Here is a 22,011-nt window from a genome sequence, read left to right as displayed (position 1 = left end):
GAAACGCACTAATTATGTCGCGCCTGCGGTACCATCTGCCCTATACCAATCTCCGCCAACAAGATATCAATCGGCTTGATGCTCTCATCCGAAAGGCGACAAAGCTGGCCATCGGCATACCGTTTAGTGCCAGCACTAAGCTCCTCCTTGGCATGGGTGCCCATAACACGGTGGCGGAACTAATCAGTATTCATCGCCGTCGCCAAGAACTCCGTTTGCAGCACACAAGTCAAGGCAGGCACATCCTCCATAGCATCGGTCACCATCCACGAGCTTCGCCTACTGTGGACACGCGCCCAATACCACCAAAACAACTTGAACTCCTTACCATAGCTCCACTGCCTCGCCACACGAATCCCGAACGAGACAAGGAGAGGAGACGCCAGAGAGTTGCCTACTTCAAGAAGTATACGGCAAGATACACTGACGGCATCTACTTCTACGCTGATGCTAGCGTTGGGGAACATGGCTCCGCTATAGCAGTCGTGAATAATAACCTCCAAACTATACAGACGGCGGTACTTCCAGAGACAGATACGACCTTAGCGGAGCTGACGGCCATCGCAATCGCGATAAAACATATGCCCCCTAGCAACTCAGCCTACCCACGAATCATATTTACCGAGTCCATGGCGGCTTGCAGAAAATTGTTGCACAACGATGTCCCGGCGCACATTTCCACACTTATGCAAGAGCACCTACAGGAGCCTTTAGAAATCATCTGGATACCTTGTCACGACGGGATGCCGGGAAATTAAAGAGCTAATCAGCTCGCCTGCGAGACTCTGAACCAGGCGCCCGACATTCCGCAACCAGCCCAGACGACAAGGTGGGCTCCTCTGCTTCTGCGGCCTTATCAAGATGCAAGGCGAAAGTTTCCTAAGCTTAGCAAAGAGCTCACCCGTGATCAGGGTGTACTCATCCGTCAGGCCCATAGTGAAACACTCTCTACGCCAGCTCGAATGCACCTCCTCCGCGGGCTATTACCTGAGGATCCCCCACCGTGCCGACACTGTGGCGAACACCCGAACACATCCCATATGCTCTGGTCCTGTGGACCGCCCCCACCTCCCCTGCCTGCCCCTACAAATCTTTCCCTTAAACCCCATGCCAGGTGGCTGACAGAAGCCACCAGCACCGACGACCAACGGTACCTTGCGGCGTTTATCGGTGCTGCACTGAAGAATGCCGCAAGCGAGGCTCTGGACTGAGGGCATTTTCACCACCCCACCCAACATGAAAATAAAGTATTTCTCTCTCTCTCTCTCTCACGCACTCCACCCTCAAGCTAGTCACTTCACTATTCGCGACGACATTCTGCACCGACGCACCTACGCATCTGACGGCCGCAAATAGCTACTCGTCACACCGCGCAGCCTGCGGTCCACTATCTGCGCATACTTTCACGTTGACCCGCAGCGCGCCCACGCTGGAGTCTTCAAAACATATAAACGACTTCGTCAGCGCTACTACTGGCGAGTAATGCTTTCTTACGTCCGCAAATTCGTTCTCTCACGTAAGGACTGCCAACGTCGGAAATCTGCCCCTTGCCGTTCAGCTGGAGCTTTGCAGCCCCTTCCCTGTCCCGCCCGATCATTTGATCGAGTGGTCATTGATCTCTATAGTGCGCTTCCTATGACACCCGCCCGTAACCGCTGGATCATCTTCGCCGTTGACCATCTTACGAAATATGCTAACAATGCGGCACTACCTGCCGCCACGCCACGCGACGTCGCTTCTATCCTGCTCCACTGTTTAATCTTCCGTCACGGCCCACCCGTGAGCTTTTCAGCGACAGTGGCCGCGTCTTTTTGTCTGAGGTTGTCGAAGCTCTTCTGGCTCAGTGCCACGTTATCCATAGGACAACCACCGCCTACCACCCCCAGACGAATGGACTCGCCGAACATTTCAACCGGAACCTGGGTGACATGCTGGCCATGTACGTCGCATCTGACCATACATATTGGGACCTTATCCTACCATTTGTTACGTTAGCCTACAACACTGCAACCCAGACTACCACTGGCTTTTCTCCCTACTTTTAGCTCTACGGCCGTCTCCCATCCCACACCGTGGACACCCTTCTACCCTACCAGCTCGATGCTTCTGAGTGTGTGCCCGTTTTGACTGCAGCACGTCATGCCGAGGAGTGTCGGAAGTTAGCGCGCCACTTCACCATCGCTGAGCAACAGTGCCAGAGAAGGCTCTACGACGCTCACTGTGAGCAACCTGCCTTCTCTCTCGGCAACCTCGTCTCGCTGTCAGTACCTGTGCATGCTCCTGGCCTCTCTTCAAAACTTCTTCCCCGCTTCGATGGACCTTGTCGTATTGTCCAGCGCACGTCTTCGGTGAATTACCTCATCGAACCCCTGACACCCCCCTCTGACCTCCGTCGTCGTGGACGTGGCATTGTTCACGTCGATCGCCTTAAGCTTTACCATGAGCCGCTCGTGATCAGTACTGTTCGAGTCACCAGGATGGCTGCTTTTTCTCCCGGGGATGATTGTGATCAAGAAGACTTACACCATGCTTTGAAGATGATGCACACCACCTACAGCAGAAGCATCATGATCGCTCCACGAAAGACGACGCCGATGTTACGGCTCAGAGTGCTGCCCGACGTAACTCTTTAGCCACCCCTTCCGTGCCAGTATATTCGAAGATCTACATCTACGCCTGTATCAATAAACCTCATTTCACTAGGTTCAGTGAATGTACACCGGGAGAAGTTTATGTATTACCATTCAGCTGTTCCGAAGAGTATATAGATCATACAGAGCAATGATTTAACGACAGGGCGCGCCAGCATAGGCGGACTAGGAATTAGAATTGTTCATTGTGTTGTGAAGAAGAGGGACGATGCAGTGGGGCGTCCTTACCAGCGCTGTCTAGTGGATCAGTCTCTCCAGCGCATCGCTCGGACTGCGCCGCTCGCGCTCGCGGTTCCTTGAACTGGCCCAACGGTTGGCCCTAACGCCTGTGTGCAATAAACGCCTTTACAGGTGGTGGAGAGTGCTACGCTCGAACGCATCCTGGAGCTACGATCCCGTACCCTCTCTTCAACCATGTCTCAGGACGCATCTCAGCCGACATCCCAGGAAACGCCCCCTGCACCCTCCGTCGTGTGCTCCCGTCTACCTCGCCACAAGGATCCTCCTGTTTTCAGCGGCACCGACGACACCGAGGTGGAGGACTGGCTGGCCACGTACGAGCGAGTAAGCGTCATCAATAAATGGGACGATGCCGCGAAACTCAGCAACGTGCTCTTTTACCTCGCCGGCTTCGCAAGCCTCTGGTGCAACAACCATAAGACGAAAGTTCCGACATGGTCCGCGTTCAGGACCTCATTAGTAGCTGTGTTTGGTCGTCCTGCTGCGCGCAAGGTGCGAGCTGAATCCCGCTTGCGAGAACGAGCCCAACAGCCGGGAGAGTCCTTCACTAGCTACATCGAAGATATCCTGGACTTGTGTAAGCGCGTGGACGCGACGATGTCGGAATCGGACAGAATCAGAAACGTCATGAAAGGAATCGAAGACGCCGCTTTCAACATGCTGCTCGCTAAGAATCCGCAATCCGTCACAGAGATCGTTACGTTATGGCAAAGTTACGAGGAGCTACGCAGGCAGCGCTCATTGACTCGTCGGTCTTCATCACGCGACGATCACATCGCTGGTCTGGCTACCACCTACGACCAGACCGCAGTGCTTGCGGACGTGAAAGCTTTCATTCGGGAGGAGGTAGCACGCCAACTTTCCTTGGTACCCTTTGCTCCGCCGCCGCATGTCCCACAGCCCGCTTCGCCTATCGTGCCTCCACTCCACCGCGCCATCGAGCAAAAAATCGCTGAGGTCTTGCCCGACCAACGCCACCATGTTCCTGCGCCTGTGCCACTGAGCTATACCGAGGTCGTGGCACCACCCCAACAGGCCTCGACACTGGCACCACTCAGCTACGCTGAAGTCGTCGCGAGGTCCCAACCACTCTCGGCTCATGTGCCCCTCACTCATGCCGACGTCGTGGCTCGGCCACCAATGCAGCCGGTTGTACAATCCTATCACCAGCCGGCACCAGCTACAGCGAACCGGTGGCGTACATCTGATAACCGGCCTATATGGTTTGCCTGCGGCTACGCCGGTCACGTGGCCGTTTCTGTAATCGTGTGCAGCCGCCCAGCGTCGAATAATTCATGACCAACCGTTCGCCCCGTCTATATTACGACCCACCATCCGGTGTGTCACCGACATACCGCCCACCGTCGAACACCCGCCGTTCCTCATTTCCACGCCGGCGCTCGTTATCACCGACGCGGCCTCGTGCCGCCCCTCGGGATGTGGAAACCTAAAAGTCGCAGTCCAAGAGGCAAGGGCTGCGACAACGTCGAAGTGCACAAGTCCTCATTGCAGCCCATCCAATGTGATAGACGTGTTTGTCGACCGTGTCCGCGCGTCTGCGCTCGTGGTCACAGGAGCATCCGTATGTGTTATGGACGCTACACTTTGCCGCTTACTTCAGAAAGTCACGACGCCCCTGTCCGGACTATCCCTTAGCACAGCCAGTGCTCAGCATATTCGACCCTTGGCGTCTTGCACTGCTCGTGTAGAAATTCAGGACGTTGTATACGCCATGGAATTTTTCATCATTTCCTCCTGCTCTCACGATGTCATCCTCGGCTGGGATTTTCTCTCGCGCCACAATGCCGTTATCGATTGCGCACGGGCCGAAATAGAGCTATCGCCGCTGCTAGATTTGGCGCCCACTGACGCTCCATCACTTTCCAGAAAGCTGATCGTCGAAGCCGACACTCAGGTTGCTCCCAACGCCTCAATGATCGTGCCCATGCACTGCAGTGGCCTCTCGGAGGCCATTGCATTACTTTCGCCATCTGGCCGTTTCCTCTCAAAGAAGGGCATGTTGCTACCTTTTGCGACCGTGGCCATCACCAAGGGCACTAGCACAATTTTCGTTTGCAACCCGTGCCCATACCCTGTCATGCTGCTCCGAGGAGAATGTGTTGTTACCGTGGAAGCCATCGACGACGTGCAAGTTATCGACGTGCCCGACTACCCGAATTGCGCAACCTACACTGCGCTGAGTGCTGTTCCTACATCTGACGAATTGCCCACCGACCCATTTGGTTCCTCCATCACTGGAACCCTTACAGCGGCCTAGAGTTCCCAGCTGCTGTCCCTCTTGGAAGAATTTCGTTCGTCTTTCGACGTGGAGCAAGCTTCCCTGGGTCGAACTTCAACTGTAACGCATCACATCGACACTGGCTCTCACCCACCATTGCGACAACGCCCGTATCGCGTTTTTGCCAGCGAACGCCATGTGATTAAGGAGAAAGTCGACGACATGGTTCGACGCGAAGTAATTCAACCCTCGAAACATCCGTGGGCTTCGCCTGTCGTCATTTTTACAAAGAAGGACGGCTCCGTCAGGTTTTGCGTCCATTATCGCCGGCTTAACACGATCGCTAGCAAGGGCGTCTATCCCCTGCCGCGCATATGAGGTGCAATTGACTGCCTGCAAGGAGCCGAGTTCTTTTCATCTCTGGATTTGCGCTCCAGGTATTGGTAAGTGCCTATGGAAGAAGTCGATCGGCCGAAAACAGCCTTTATCACGCCCGACGGCTTGTACGAGTTCAACGTCATGCCTTTTGGACTCTATAATGCGCCCGCGACGATCGAGCGCATGATGGACACAATTCTGCGAGGCTTAAAGTGGCACACATGTTTGTGTTATCTTGACGACATTGTCGTTTTCGCGCCTGACTTCACCACGTACCTCGAACGCCGCCGGCGTGTTTTGACGTGTTTATCGAACGCCGGCCTACAATTAAACATAAAGAAGTGCCGATTTGCGGCGCAGCAACTCACGATACTTGGCTATCTGGTATCCAAGGATGGCATTGTCCCCGACCCCGACAAACTTCGCGCCGTTGCCGAGTTCCCCAAGCCGACGTCCATCAAAGGATTGCGCAGTTTCATCAATCTGTGCTCCTACTTCCGACGTTTCATTCGGAATTTCGCCGCCATCGTATCGCCCCTGACGAAGCTCCTAGCGAGCAACGGGCTCCTCACCTCGTGGTCATCAGAGTGCGACGAGGCGTTCACGAGTCTTCGTCGTTTGCTGACTTCCCCCCCCCCCCACCCCCCAATTCTGCGCCACTATGACCTGACGGCCCCTACAGAGGTACACACAGATGCCAGGCGTGTTGGCCTTGGCGCTATCCTCGCGCAACGCAAGCAAGGGTTCCCTGATTATGTCGTTGCTTATGCCAGCCGAACGCTTACGAAAGCCGAGAATATTTACATCGTGACTGAAAAAGAGTGTCTCGCGATCATCTGGGCTCTTAAGTTCCGGCCATATTTGTATGGCCGCCCATTTGATGTCATCACGGACCACCACGCACTATGTTGGCTGGCGTCATTGAAAGATCCGTCCGGTCGTCTTGCACGTTGGGCACTTCGTCTGCAAGACTACGACGTCCGCGTACTCTACCACAGCGGACGACACCACTCGAACACCGATGCCCTCTCGCGCTCTCCCTTGGCTGACAACAATATATCTCAGTTGACTGTGTCTTCCATCGACCTTCGCACCATCGCTTCCGAGCAGCGCAAGGACCCCTGGATTGCGTCGATTATAGGCTGGCTCTCTGATCCATCGACCAGGTCAACAACCCGCGCGTTGCGTCGTCAAGCTCAACATTTCGCCATTGGCGAGGACGTGCTTCACCGGCGCAATTACAGCTCCGACGGTCGCCAGTGATTATTAGTAGTGCCTCGCAGCCTGCGTTCCGAAATATGCGCAGCTTTACACGCCGATCCCTAGTGTGCCCATGCTGGCGTTTTCAAGACTTAACAGCGCCTTCAACAGCGGTACTACTGGCGAGGGATGTACAGCTACGTTCAAAAGTTCGTACGCTCTTGTCCCGATTACCAGCGCCGGAAATCTTCACCCCGCCTCTCGCCAGCTGGGCTGCAACCTTTACCTTGCCCCACCCGGCCCTTTGGGCGCGTCGGCATATATTTGTACGGGCCCCTTCCTATGACTTCGGCTGGAAACCACTGGGCCATTGTGGCAGTTGACCATCTTACGCGATACGTTGAAACTGCGGCGCTTCCGGCAGCTACAGCGCGCGACGTTGCATCCTTCCTGCTTCGTCGATTCATCCGACGTCATGGGCCACCCCAGGAGCTGCGGACGGGTCTTCTTCTCCGAAGTAGTTGAAGCTGTTCGCAAAGAGTACCACGTTGTTCATCGCACAACAACGGCGTACCATCCTCAAACCAATGGACTCACGGAACGATTCAACCGTACGCTCGGTTACATGCTCTCTATGTACGTCTCCTCCGACCACATGAACTGGGACGCCATTCTGCCCTTCGTCACCTACGCGTACAATACCGCTACACAGAGCACTACTGGGTTTTCGCCATACTTCTTATTGTACGCCGGCACCCTTCGCACACCGTCGACACAATGCTACCATACCGGCCCGACGCATCTGAATGTTTGCCCCTTTCTGATACGTTGAGACATGCCGAAGAGTGCCGCGACCTCGCCCGGGCCTTTACCTCCAATGACCAAGAGCGCCAGAAGAACACTCGCGGTGACACCACCTCTGCGCCCACCTTTCTTCCTGGAGTGCTTGTGTGGCTCTCAGTTCCTTCCGCTGCACCTGGTCTGTCTTCCAGGTTAATGCCCAAGTATGAAGGTCCCTACCGCATCGTCCAGCGTGCATCACCCGTCAACTATGTGATTGAGCCCGTTGAACCATCTTCGGACATGCGCCGTGGCGGGCGCGACATTGTCAACATCGAGTGCCTCAAACCGTATTATGACCCACTAATAGTGACGAACTGTTAGGTCGCCGGACGGCTCCCTTTTCGTCCCCGGGGTAATTGTAGCGAAGAAGAGGGACGATGCAGTGGGGCAACCTTATCAGCGCTGTCTAGTGGGTCAGTCTCTCCAGCGCATCGCTCGGACTACGCCGCTCGCGCTCGCGGTTCCTTGAACTGACCCAATGGTTGGCCCTATCGCCTGTGTGCAATAAACGCCTTTACAATTGATAAATATTGATTGAATTTATTCATAATAAATAAGTAAGAATATTATTGACATATAAGGCGACGAACTTGTTTCCAGTCTTCTTGTCAAGTATCGGTTTGTGTTGAACGAGGGCACCTCAGGACGCGTCGGTCTTGCTGTACAATTCGAACTTGTGGAAGGAGCAGAGCCTAAGTTTTCTAAAAGTACAGCCGGTTCCTGTCAAGCTGCGATCAGCTCAAGAGACTGAAAGAAACAGACTGCAAGATCAAGCCATGTATGAACCTACGCAGCATTTTGATTAGGCAACGCCTTCGGTTCGTAAAAAAAATGGCTCATTGCGAATATGTGGGGATTAGCGTTGTACACTAAATGCAGTATGAAAGAAGGCAACTTGCCCACTTTCTACAGCAGATGAGGTTCTCAGCAGCTTGAGTAGATGCGGGCACTTCAACACAATGGATTTAGCGATTTAGCACAAGCCTAAATTAAATGAAATTATGGGGTTCTACGTGCCCAAACCACGATCTGATTGTGAGGCGCGCCGTAGTGGGGGACTCAGGAAATTTGGACCACCTGGGGTTCTTTAACGTACACCTAAATCTAAGTACACGGGTGTTTTCGCATTGCGCCCCCCCCCCCCATCGAAATGCGAAAACACCCAACCCTACCAGCAACTTCACGTAACATTGGAGACAGCTGAGATACTGACAGTCAACACGGAGAAAGATTCTATAATGTCAAACGGTCCCCCTTTGGAATGTCGGCAGCGCAGCCATTTTTCCGCGCTTTATGGAGACTATGCAATTCGTCGTCACAGGGGTTTGTGCGTTCTTGGCTGACGTGGTTATCTATAAAAAGGACGTCCCAGAACTTCTTAAAAGAACTTCTCAGATTAGAAGAAGTCCGAAGGAGGCTGCAAAAATTCAAACTTGTCCTGGGCCAAGCAAGTGCTTTTTTGCTGTTCGACAAGTTTCTTTTCTTGGACACTGAATTGACCAGTCTGGAATTCACACCAACAAAGAATAAGTTCGAGTTATCAGAGAAGCTTCAGCAACCAAATTCCGACAAAACGCTTCAGTAATTTCTCTGAAAGGTGGCTTTTTATGACACCGTCATACAGAACCAAGCAGTAATTCGCCGCTATACTACCAGCTTCTTCAGAAGCACGCAACGTGTAGGTGAGAGAGCCAGTGTCATGAAGTATTCGACCAACATAAGTGATTGCTTCTCAGTCAAACCAGTACTGGCTCACTACGACAAAAGAAATATCTTCCTGCTTTACTGGACAGCTGCCGTTCTCAACGTGATGTCAGAATAGAAAGGCACCAATCGCTTCTGCTTCTATAGCTCTCTAGAGCTGGCAGTATCAAATTACGCTCTCGCCATCATCGGGCCTTGCACCACAATACAATCTACATCATCATCAAAATTATGCTCAGTTGGACAGACAATGCCTTGCTAGAGTTTTTCTAGTTATATGCTCAACAAATATCTAGCGGAAGAACGACAGCTTTCGTCCCTGTCTGTCAACCGCTGCTTGGCACACTGGGTCCGGAGAAGCGAACGGCTCGAGGTATCTCACCATAAATGACCGGTGGTGCGTCATATTATCTACTTATGACTACAGCATTGTCGCGGGCATGGCAAGAACCACGAAAACGTAGATGCGTTGAGCCGATTGCCATAACCAGAGCACAACAATGAACCATGGCCACCAGGCGATGTACTGTAGTTTGAAGCTTTGTCAAGATCTCCGTTTGCACCTACAGAGATAGCTGTTCTCACACAGCAGGGCTAAACTCTAGAAAGGCTGTACAGGCCGTTCAGCACGGCCCAGTGGAGCTGAGCTCACGTCTTACCGGTGAAGAGTAACGCTCGCACTGACATTTCGACGTGCGTGATTGCCTCATGCTTGGACCTCGGTCACCAAACTCGCCATGGTCTCAGATTCTAGCACTGCTACATACTTCTTCATGGCATGGTAGCCATGACGAAGTGCCCAAGGGGCGATGTACGATGGCCTGGAATGAACAATGTGATCTTATAAACAGTGCGACAGTTCCATGAATGCCAGTCAGCGCAGAAGAACCCGCCAAAATTTCCATTGACACCTGCGACCATCCCCAGGCTCCGTGACACACTGTGCACGTTGACTTCGCGGGGCTGCTACACGGGCACACCTACGTACGTAGTCGCCGTGGACGCGTACACAAAGTGGGTGGAGGTCCGTCGTGTGACAGAAGCAACATCCAAAGCTGTTATCAATATATCCTGATGATTCTTCGCTATGTTCGGCATGCCACAAAAAGTCGTTTTCGATAACAGAATATGTCTGGTGAGATAAAGAAATTCAATGCGTCAAATGGCATACAGGCCGTAGGATCACCCTCGCGCCATCTTGCAACAGACAGACAAGACATACAGAACGTTATGTGGAAGAACTGAAAACAGCCGTCTTGAGAGATGCTGCTCTGATCGTACAGTTCTGACTTGCGAGATTCCTGTATTGCCAACGCATCCCTACTCGCACAGATACAGGAATTACAACTACGAGGGCGATGTTTAGATGAGAACTTTTGACGTGAAACGTCTTAATGGTTGTCCAAACTGGGTTGCTTGCTTAAACCATGTAACGAAAACATGTTATAGCATTATCGCTTATATGTTTACAATAGTGCAACACACGTGCCCTACCTTGACGTTATTTTGTAGAGGAAGGAAGCCATTGTTCGATCATACATGCATCACGTGCGCAGCTGGCACCACTGTGGCACCACGCGTGACACCACCAGAGCTAAACTTCGCCCCACGCTCGGAGGTCAGACAGGCGTAGCGTGGCAGTAGGATTGTCCATCCAAGGAGGAATGCTCGCGTTTGAGAGTACACATTATGAATAGTAGATAAGCTTTATCAAACTCATATTGGGGCTCATCAGGACTTATAAGGCCTAAAATTGTGTAATTTCTGGCAGAATTGTACGCTTGCTCGTTTATGTTCCTTGTGCGTTCTACACGTATGGTCCAGAAATGACGTGTGTAGATTCGGGCAGCAAGACAGGCATATATATTCTATTAAATGACGGCAGGACGTGTTCACCTCCATCAGAAGCACAAGCGCAGAAGATTCAGGCAAACGCTGGAGCCCCAACGATTCACGAGGGTGGCAGGCTCGACCGCCACTGGGTTGTCTCGGACGCCGCCAGTAGGAAGGACATTTCTTTACATTATGGGGCTCAAACTTTCACTGCTAAACAAACGGGCTCAGTGCGAATAGGGAATGAGCACAATTGCAAGCTTGGGCTCTAAGACTAGCTATAACCTAAGTTAGGTATGTGCGCTTTCTCACGCGTGATTAAATGTAACTTGTGCATTTATACAACGCCAGTTCTGTATCCTTGTGACCATAGACCATCTGAAGCATGCACAATAAGTGCAACGCACCGCACTGTGGCTGCACACTTGGTGCAGCCTGCTTGGTTTTTGTGTCCTATCTCAAGCCATAGACGAAAGCACAAGTCAAGGAAAGCAATGAGGCATAGACTCAACACGTCACTGCTCACAAGGGGATAGTGTTATTAACACGCCGTCATTTCTTAGTGGCTATGGTGTTGGGCTGCTAAGCACGAGCTCACGGGATCAAATCACAGCCACGCCGACAGCATTCCGGTGAGGGCAAAATCCAAAAACACCCGTGTAATTAGATTTAGATGCATGTTAAAGAACGTTAAATTATTTCGATGTCCCCCACTACGACGCGCCTCTTAATCAGATTGATGTTTTGGCACGCAAAGCCCAAATACTTAATTTTTAGAGTGTTCATATCCGACAGTTCTTGACGAAGCCAGATTGCATTCAATAAGAAATTCTGCGCTGCATCCCATCATAATCCAGCCTTGTCAAAGTCCTTACAGAAAAGGTCGGCGTCACCTGAATCACAATAAAAACAAACCAGATCGGAAAAGCAACAGAACTGCCACCAAATTAGAGCACAGCCGACGATTTCTCTGATACAACGCCGCAAGACACGCCTCTAGTTCTGTTGTTGCTCTGATGCAAGGCTCACTTAATACGCAAGGGATGTCACCCCCTCAACCATCGGCCTTGACTTCACATGCAGGAAACGCCCGGCAACTGTGACCACCACAGGCTAGACGGCCTCCAGACACCAATGGAGACTTCGTCTAAGCGAAGCAGAATAGTTGTCACGCCTCAAACACGACAACGTCGAAGCGCATGCGCCAGTTGCACCCGGAGAGACTATCGTTTTCGTAATTGCCCGAACGTCGTGCGCATGCGTGAAATGCGAGAGAGACGTCTGGAAATTTTCGCTTCCCGGAATGTGCTTTTCCATAGATACGAGTAATATAGTACAGTGGAAGAGAACGCATTTTACTTCCTTTGTACCCGGCTGAGCTGCACCAAACAATAGCGTTTAAATACTCCGGAATCAACTTGTTCTCAGTCCGTATTTACGGCGTAGCTGTCGCAGCGCTGTGCTCGTGATGTGTTTAGTTTAGTTCAAACAGTGTTTAATTCAAATCGTGATCTAGAAGGATTTTTATAAATATTTGTTTTATATTCTATTATTTATCTTATGGACTTCTACACTGGTCGCTCTTTACCATGTGCACTTGGTAAACGCTTGCACCTACACCCCCCTCCCCCCCCCCCCCCCCCCCCTCCGTGCCTGACATGGAGGGTTCCTTCAAAGGGAGCGAAGCGCGGTGGAAGGGGGAGGTCACGTAGATGCCAGTTTATTCACCACAGACTAATGCATAATGACACGCTGTCACTTGCCAATTCGTTTTATTGTAAACATTCGTTTTTACATTACACTGAAGTTCTTGTTCATGGCTGGGCTGCGCATACGCAGGGTGTGCCCGTGCAGCACGTACTCCTCCTGTAGCTTAGGACCGTGGCACTGGCAGAGCGCCGAGCACGCACTGCGAAGCGGCAAACGTGATGTTACGTGCGCCCATTGACACAGGCGAACCACAGACGACAAAAAACTGACGCTTCGCCATTACAGACTCTGTATCGGCCACTATGACCCCGCTTGGACGGCAGTTTAGGCGGCCGACGGGGCAAAGCGCGTCGTGCTCCCAAGTGTTTACGCAAAGGCACATTTTAAGGCGCAAAAGAGCCTCGATTCACAACCAAAAAGAACCCACATTTCTTTCTGTGGACTTTGTGGGGTCAGGCAAATGCGATAAAAAACTCATATGTTGGGCATGTTCGTACTCTAACTTCGATACCATCTTTAGAACCAACGGACGACGGCAGAAGGGAGGAGCCCCACATTGTGTTGTGAACGTATCCCTGCTGGCACTAAGAATAAACAAGCTTTCAAGTTGCTCCGGCACTAGGCACGAGCGGGCCTCACGCTGTGAACGCTAGTCATGATGTGTTTATTCCAACGCATGAGCTACTGCCTACTGCTATGCTACTTATTCCATGTGAAAAGTAAAATTGTCATCCACTATAATGTAGCACAACAGTACATGGCGAAGCTACGGGAAGTGATTTCTCATTCATGAACCTTCGCCCACGTTGCGGGAGTCCGCAAACTGATTTGCTATACTTACTCATCCACTTTAATAAATAAATAATATTTATTGGCTCACTTGGGTCATTGAATGATTAGAAGGCTCATTTGAATATGCATATTGCTCAAGCTCTGTGCCACTTTGTGTGCAATTAGTTGATGTTGATTATGGAGCTCAGCTGATATTTTTAGTAATACGTGGTCACTTCAATTTAAAGATAAGGCCAGCTAGGGCCCACTCAACCAGAAATTGGATGTCAATTTTGAGACACAGATATTATTCACTAGATTCCCTCAAGTGACTCGGCAAAACCTGAAAAAAAGCTCGCCCAGTATATTTTCAGGCCAACAAGTTGTGTTCGTGTTTATGTTAAGTAGCATAGCATTGCCACCGGAAGAAATGGTAAACTCGGCGGCAGTGCAGTTCCACTCAACGTTAAAGCTGGGGAAGTGCGGAGCATTGATTCGCCGATGTTTCCCTCTTGTTTTCTTTGTGTTTATCTTGTGTCGACGTTGTCGACAGCTGGCGAGCAGCTTGTATTTGGGCCTTCACAATGTTGGGATTAGCTTGCCTAGACTAGCGAGCAACTTCAGCTTCTCGGGCGCGCACCGCTTGGTCAGCCCTGCGTCGGCGCTGTCTTTCACGGGCGAGCGCCCGCTGTGGCTCCAAGCGTGCTTTCTGCTCGGCGTCCTTGGCGGGAAAAAGTGGCCCGTAGCGGGAACAGCTTTTCTAGATGCGCTGCTCCTCTCCTGCCAGATGTCGCGCGCTGATTGGACGCTGGAGCGGCGGTGCGGTGAGCGGAATCCTTCCACATGTGGGGTGCTGGCGCCATCTCTGGCGCTACGCCGGTATCAGCCGGGCGTGTTAAAATCTATTTTAACAAATTTCTGGTAATTAATTCGATTAATTCATGAGTATTCCTGTATTTTACAATAGTCTGAATCTAGTTAGCTTAATTTTAGCCAGTTTTGCGCTGGTACTAGTATGTTTTGCCCTATTTTGCGTGTGTGTTTTCTGAGCGTGACGACATTACACATTAGACGCCGACATCCCGGACCCCTAATGTGCTGCGCACTTAGAAGTTACAGTGATGTTTCACTGCGTGAACGCGGGAAACGCGCAAGCATATGGGTGCTATAGCGGACACAATTCCGTCGGCCCTCAGTGCGCCTAGACCCTCCGCATCGCAGATCGCTTGCAAGATAGGGCTCGCGCGGCTGCGGCCTACGCGGCAGCCGCCTCAACAAAACGAGCCCCCCTCCCCCCCTTCCCCGCCCCCCGGTGGGAAGACGGCGCGCTTCCCGCTTTGCTCGCTTGCGCACGTGAGATTGAGTAGCTATCGGTGGCTCACCGTCACACGCTTTCACTCGCACATGCAGCATGCGGCGCGCGGGGAAGATCCTTTAGAAGGAAAGCCAACTTCACAGCTGCGCCTGCACCATAGAGTTAATTCTGTTGCCTGCACTGCCACCCCCCGCGCCACCATCGCCGCGAGCCTCTGTGCGCTGCCACCCGCCGCGCCACCTGGCCTTCCCGGAATGAACGAGCAAGCACACTCGGCAGCTCAGCCGCGCCGTATCCTGCATTCAAGCGGACTGGCTTTTCTTCTTAACACAGATGCGTCGGCGGGCAAGAAGGCGTACCTATGCGCAACTCAGCTCCGGTAGGGAGCACATACAGTTTTGTACTTTCCTCTGCACCACCAGGCGCCTACCTCCCGTGGCGCTCACTTCCTCCGCGGCTTCAAACATCCCATCGCCGATTTCACTGGCCATATACGCTTGCGCGTAAAAGGAACAAAATGCCTATTTGAAGCGCAGTCAACTTTCTAATGGTTGCACACGCATTAAGCGGTGAAATGAAGATATGGAAATATTTAAAGAAATGCTGAGCGATGGCCACCTGATCATATAACAAAACACCATCAACAAAAATGTCTGCAATGTTCTTCTTTCTTTTCTTATTGCCTGTATACATTTTTAACGCCATCGATTCATTTTTCTAGAGTTCAGACCTGACGTTTAAAGTAGTGCTCTTTCGGGCTCTTTAGTACATCATATATTAGCTTCCAGTCGGCGATGTGTTGTTATATGTTTGAGACCGAAGCTGTCAATGTGACAGCAGCGCTCAAGAAATTTAATGTGTTTGGTTTCACGGTTTTCTCAAAAAATAAATCACTCACGAAATTTACATTTTGGGCTAATGTATGAAAGATGAAAGGTTAGGTGCAATATGCAGGCAATTTTAGAAATGTGTGATTGTTAGGGGTTAAATGAGAATTGCTCAACCAAAGTTTCTGGTCTGTTAGTCAGTAATACAAAATGTTGATAAGGCTTGTGATAGTAGAACAATGTGACAAGTGGGAAGTTAGAGCTGTGGATTTAGATATTTGATAAAACGCTCTACAGCTTTCTCATTCGAAGTTTAGCTCCAAAGCTTACACTTGTTCAATATATAATTACCTGAGTGAGGATAAATGGCTGAGTATTTGTGCCGATAAGCCGAATACAGAAAGTAGTGTGACTGGCTCCATAGAATAGTAAGCGACATACATTTGGTCGCGTCCTTCTGGAGTGCTTCGAAATAATTTTAAACCTTGGCTTAAGTTAGCTGGGACATCCTGTATACCCATGATCTAAGCGATATGGCAACGCTATGAGCAGAGCTCTGTATATTTTCCAGCAATTAAATGCATTACGTGCAATTGGATTGTGGATATGAGATCCGTCTGCCTGCACTTTCGCGGCTGTAGAAATTAAAGTTAGCTATGATATCAACAAAACCTTAATTGATAAGATGAAGGTTGATAAGATGAAGATCAGATTTCAAAAATTCTCACTTTACCATATAAAGACAGATTCTGCTAATATGAAGACAACTGTTCGTTAAACTTGAACAGAAAATAAAGTTTTTCAAATAAATAATCTGTACAGTTTCCGTTCAACAAATTTTCTTTAGTAAGAATGGAAATTTTCTTGATTTTTAAACTTTTCTCTCGTTCACTTTTTGAGTCTGGATGACATGACCTAAGAAACTGTGTGGACATTCCTACATTTATTCAAGACCATACAACGTAGTATAACTGCAGCGCACTGTAGTGAGCAAACATCCAATCCATGCTATGAACAACCTGAGTCCTGACGCAAGCATGTGCACATTAAGTACTTGTTATACCGTACTAAAGATTTCATAGTGCCTGACGTCGTAATAATTTTAAAGTGCACGTGTACAGATTTGTATTTGTATATTTTACGCAGAAACCTAATATTTTAAAGCAAAATTAGATATATTTATTTTATATATTATAGTTACCTGTAGGTTGCTATAAAATGGACCTTAGAGTGCACTGCTGGCAGATTAACGGCTGAGCAGCAGGTTGGACTTGGCCAGTGCCGGAGACATCATAGAATGGAGCACCCCATAACTCGTTTTCGAAAGGTAACACAGAGCTAGCCATTGACCACAAACGACATGCTGCCTTGGTACGGGCCTAGGTCCTGACAATGTGGTGGCAATTTTCCATGCTCTCCTAGTACAATTATTTACTGTCCCGTTGCCGTGACACAATGTAATGTATACTTCTAGAATCTGAACTGTAGTTGCGTTGAATAGTCGCCGCTACGGATTAATGCTATCGCGGATGTGTTCGTCAGTGGACATCTCTGATGTCTTTATTCATGGTCACTTTTTTTTCCGCACAGGTCCTGCAAATTTGTCGTCGACAGCTCCGAAAGTCGTTCTGGATCCATCTACACGCCTAGACAGACTCTTCCAGACAACACAGTATGCACGTTCGAGTTCCGGGGCCGCTCACGCTTTGACCGCGTTTGGCTCTACTTCACCAGTTACTTCGTACCAGACAGACAACCGTGGTCCAGTGTCGAAAAATGTGACGTAAGTCAATTGGAAGTCTACGATTCCCCAGTGTTTGATACGGACTTCGTGCCACCACCAGTGCTGCAAAAGAGCTTCCAGAATGGGGGACATACGGGAGAAAAAAACGCCAGCGATCACAGCGCTATGGCAGGTTTCGTGGGACGCTTCTGCGAGAAGTCCATCCCCCGCATATGCAGTCACGCAAACGACTATCCAGGCCTTGTGCCACCGCGTCCATGCCACTTAGAGACTGAAAGCTACTTGTCTAGCAGCCCAAGAATGGCTCTCTTGTATAGAGTTTTTGGCAATGGCGATGTGACATCAAAGACGAGCTCCTTTGTTGCCCGCTACGAGTTCGTGGACACATCACAGAACGGTGCCCCCGTTAACAACAGTCACTGCGACCGCGTGTTCCGGAGCAAAACAAAATCACGTGGTCGCGTAGCCTCACCAAGGAACACATTTTTCTACGGTCGAGGGGGCCGACGGGACCTCGTGTGCACGTATCGCTTCCAAGGCACTTCTTCTCAACGTGTACGCCTGCGGTTTGACAAAGTTTTCTTCGCTTCGGAAGGTTGCTCCACGGCGTACGATTCCACTCAGCTGCGCTACACTTGTAAATATGGTGGTCGCCACTTTGTGGCTGCCTTTGGGCCAAGTGCCGGCAAACAACGGCATGCTGAACTCAGGATCACAGAATCATGGTTGGCCATTTCCATACCAGCCGGCTGCATATGCAGCAACTCCACTTTTTTGCCATCTCCTTTAGATGTCACATCGGTGGGCAGTGAACTGCTCCTTAGCTTCGTCGTTAGTGGAATGACTGTTGATGAAGATTTCACAAACTTTGGATTCGAAGCGAGTTACGAGTTCTTGCCCCCAAGTGACTGCGGCGGAGACACGGGGCTTCTCCGAGGAATTGTTGGAGAAGCATCACTGGCGCTCACGGCCACCCGCGATGACAACAGTCTCGGAAGTCCGGGCATGGGTGCATATCGCTCCGGCGTATTTAAACGATGCCGCTGGCTTCTTGAAGCCTCCCCCGAAAAATTCCTCTATCTCAACGTGATCGGGGGAAAGCGTCAGTCACGAAACTGCGGCGACAGCCGCCTGCTCGTGCATTCTGGTGAAGATTTCACGCACACTACGATCATTTGTGCATACTCTAGCAGTGACGACGCAATGCAGGAAAGCATGCCCGCGGTCGACATTTTCTCGCCTTCCTGGTCCAACGGCTCTAACGTGGTGTCTTCGCCGTCGTCCACAAGGCCAGAACGCCTGCTTCTCGAAACCCTCTGCACGGGAAGTTCCACTCCGTTCAGGGTCAGGTGGATGGAGGTCACCCGGCCTTTCTTCAAATCTAACACCGGACAGTCTCTTCGAAACGTGGATTGTCTCTACGAATGTCCCGAACTGGATGCCTGCATCAGCCCGGAACTTTGGTGCGACGGAGAAACGCACTGCCCATCCGGTTACGACGAGGTGCCAGAGAATTGTTCTAGGTTTCCCACGCTTCCTGTAACGCTTGGTTGCGTCGGTGCTGTCGCCATATTTATTCTCGCATTTGCGACGCTAACATTGATGAGGCGTTCTTGCCAGTTCCGCAAATGTAAAGCCGATGGCACAGCATCAGCCACTCGGCCAGTGGGATCCGAGGAAATGCCCATGGACAGCATATGACAGGAAGCTCCAGAGAAAGTGGAACCTCAACAAAGTGGTCGGCTTGAGAAGGTCACTGTTACGGGTAGCAAAATAACAAATGGTGAACATTCCTAGCAGATTGTGCTTATGGCTTGAAAACAGGCATTGCGTATCATCGACATGCGCCTGTGTATTGCTGGCTGTGCGAAGAAGGTGCAAAAATGCAAAAGGACGCCTGCACACTCAAATCAACTGCCTTGTACAAGCGTCACTCTGTGTACATCGTATGCGCAGTCGGGCGTTGTGGAGTGCGAAGTCCTACAATTAGGAACATGTATGGTTTCAATGCAAAGTGGCGAGCGTATAATGCACATACTATGTAACATTACGGACACTGTGTCGCTGTTTCGTTACTCTGCATTCTCAAGTGTTGTGTTGTCACAGAGCGGGGTCGTCTGTAGCGACAGCTGTAATAAGAAAACCTAAAGGAAGACGCATTGGTGTGACCTAAATGAGAAAATCTTGCCCTGCCTCTGTGTGAAGCATGCGGCGCGAGTGAAAGAGAACATTACCAGCATGCCGTAAGATCGCCGAACCTTTGGACCACTGTGGACACTGGCATGATGTGTGTTATGATGTGACGTTCCAGAAATGTGGTATCTCAGCCTGTACTTCCTTGTCTATTAGCGCGAGTGACTGTGTTTTCGCTAACATATTTTGATATTTCGGGATTTTTTTTTTTGTGTAGCCTCACTGTTAAGTTTAGCTATTGCATCCTCTCTGCCACTTCAAAATATTTGGGCAGATTAACAAAACTATTTTTCAGTGTCAATAGTTTTGCATCGTGAGACATTTCACCCTTGTCGCTATCGTGAGTTGCGGGACCGAACGGAGGCCAACGCAGAAGCGTTACTACAAAAAACACGTTTGGTAAGTGTAAATTGCGTGAAATACTTTGGTTATGAGCATTTTAACAGTTTCGTGGAGAAACTTCGGCAACAAATACTCATATATGTGAGGCATTACATGAGAAATATGGGTTTGTTTGTGATTTTGAAGAAGCTATTTTATATAATTGCGACTTGTTTATTAGTGAAAGTTTTACTTGAATAATAAATGTTTGTTTCATTTTTCACTTACGAGCAACGTCGTTAACTTGTCAGGTACTGATTAGCATTTGCTTAGAAGGTGGTTAAAACAGCGGCATGTAATCATCACAAATTTTTGGAATTGTGAAATGTACATGTGTATGTACACATTCATGACGAGAGAAATTGGGACATAATTTGCTTGGATGCGATTATATAAAGCGCCTAATGTAAATGTTGCAGGGCACCGACTTCTGCAAATTAAAATATATTTCGGGCAGATAATACAAGTTACTTCGTTGCTGGGTGTCAGACATTCTTCAATAAAGCATCGGGGTTGTACAAATGCGCTTTTGACTTAACAACACAGTAAATTTAGTTATCCCTTAGGATGTTAATTTTGAAGCTGGATACTGAGTCTGCATACCAAACACAGCAACTAAGGGGTGGGAAAGGACGGATGAGATACAGGTACTGTATCAGGCTTGTGTGTCTAATGTTTTTATTTGCCTCGATAAGAAAACAATTATTGCTTTAAATTCGTACTGTCAAGACCGTTCAATGCCACTATAATAGCTACTTCTTATGACGGTAAGCGTATTCATTCCTCGTGCTGAAAAATGCCCATGCGAAGGTTGCTTGAATTATACTTGATGAACATGAAATTGGCACGTCATTGCTGTATTCCCTAAAATATAGTGGCTCCCGGCAAGAGATTCTTGAAAAAAAAAAAACATTCAGTCTCTGTTTGTCAAATGTTTTCCATGCCTTGCAACTAACTCACAATCGAGGTTGGTGGTTTCTCGCTACAGACGGACAAGGTGAACGGAAAATGATGTTGTAGCCCCAATGTAAACCAGTTGTGATCAATCCTTATGTGTGCTGTGAGTGTTGTGACCAAAGAAGAATGTGATTGCCTACGTATTTTCAGCCTCAATGCGCCCAGTTTCTCGCGAAAATAAATATAAAACCTTCTCTTACAAAAGAAGTTGTAGTATTGCTGCAGAAATCTTACAGACTCTGAGTCACCCGGGATGCAGAATACGTGCAGACAGGTGACAGACTTTCGGTCACTTCCTGTCACCTCCCAGAGGGCAATTGGTACACCATTTCTGCAGAAAGTCTGCTCAGCCTGTGTAGCCGCAGGATGCAGCATGTCTGCACAAAGTCTGTCGAGATTGTGGTCACAGGATGCAGCAAATGAGCAGACATTTGGGAGAATCTGTGTAGCCCACCTATCGGGAACTGGCACGCATGCACGCATGCAATGAAATAACAGACGCAATAGTATTCTTTGCACTCTTTATTCGTCTGTGATTTCTTCATGGCTGCCAAGTTCGAACCAAAAATATGTCTTCCAAGGAATAGTTTCGGTAGTGAATGAAGTAGTGAGTAAGGTAAGCAAAGCTTAAAAGGCTGTAGTTTAGCTTCATTGTTTGTTGCGCTGTGGCACACAAAGCTAGTGAAAGCTAAAACAGAAAAGTGAAGCGCAAATTGTCGGCCTCGTTTAATGAATAAGGATTTATACTCATAGCCACTAGTTTCAGCTAGATGGTACATGCACTAAAAATTGCAGAGAAAAGATAATAACAATGAATCAGAACCGACCAGGTGACCCACTCGAATTATATAGAGGCGATATCTTTGAAATTGAGTTAGGTGATAAGATATAGACACAGATGGCTCACTCACGCAGGCTGCAGCAGCAACCACAACCATGGAAAACGCTTCTACTATCTCTCTCATAACTTTGCGTGCTTGCTTCTGAGCAGGATTTACGTACTTTCAAAAGATTGCTGTGGACTT

General features: G+C 49.6%; 1 protein-coding gene across 1 annotated transcript in view; it reads left to right on the top strand.

The window, feature by feature from the left end:
* LOC119453937 (uncharacterized) overlaps positions 1 to 20,871 on the top strand; it is a 104,416-nt gene extending 83,545 nt beyond the window's left edge. The window contains exon 5 of the mRNA XM_037715972.2: positions 17,302 to 20,871. Coding sequence (XP_037571900.2) covers positions 17,302 to 19,156 — 1,855 coding nt within the window. The 3' untranslated portion in view covers positions 19,157 to 20,871. The remainder of the gene's footprint in view (positions 1 to 17,301) is intronic.
* Positions 20,872 to 22,011: the final 1,140 nt, after the last annotated feature.

This window comes from Dermacentor silvarum, chromosome 5, assembly GCF_013339745.2.
Source record: "Dermacentor silvarum isolate Dsil-2018 chromosome 5, BIME_Dsil_1.4, whole genome shotgun sequence".
In the NCBI taxonomy this organism is placed as follows: domain Eukaryota; kingdom Metazoa; phylum Arthropoda; class Arachnida; order Ixodida; family Ixodidae; genus Dermacentor; species Dermacentor silvarum.
Note: the sequence above shows the minus strand (reverse complement) of the source record. Positions and strands in the feature narration are given on the sequence as shown.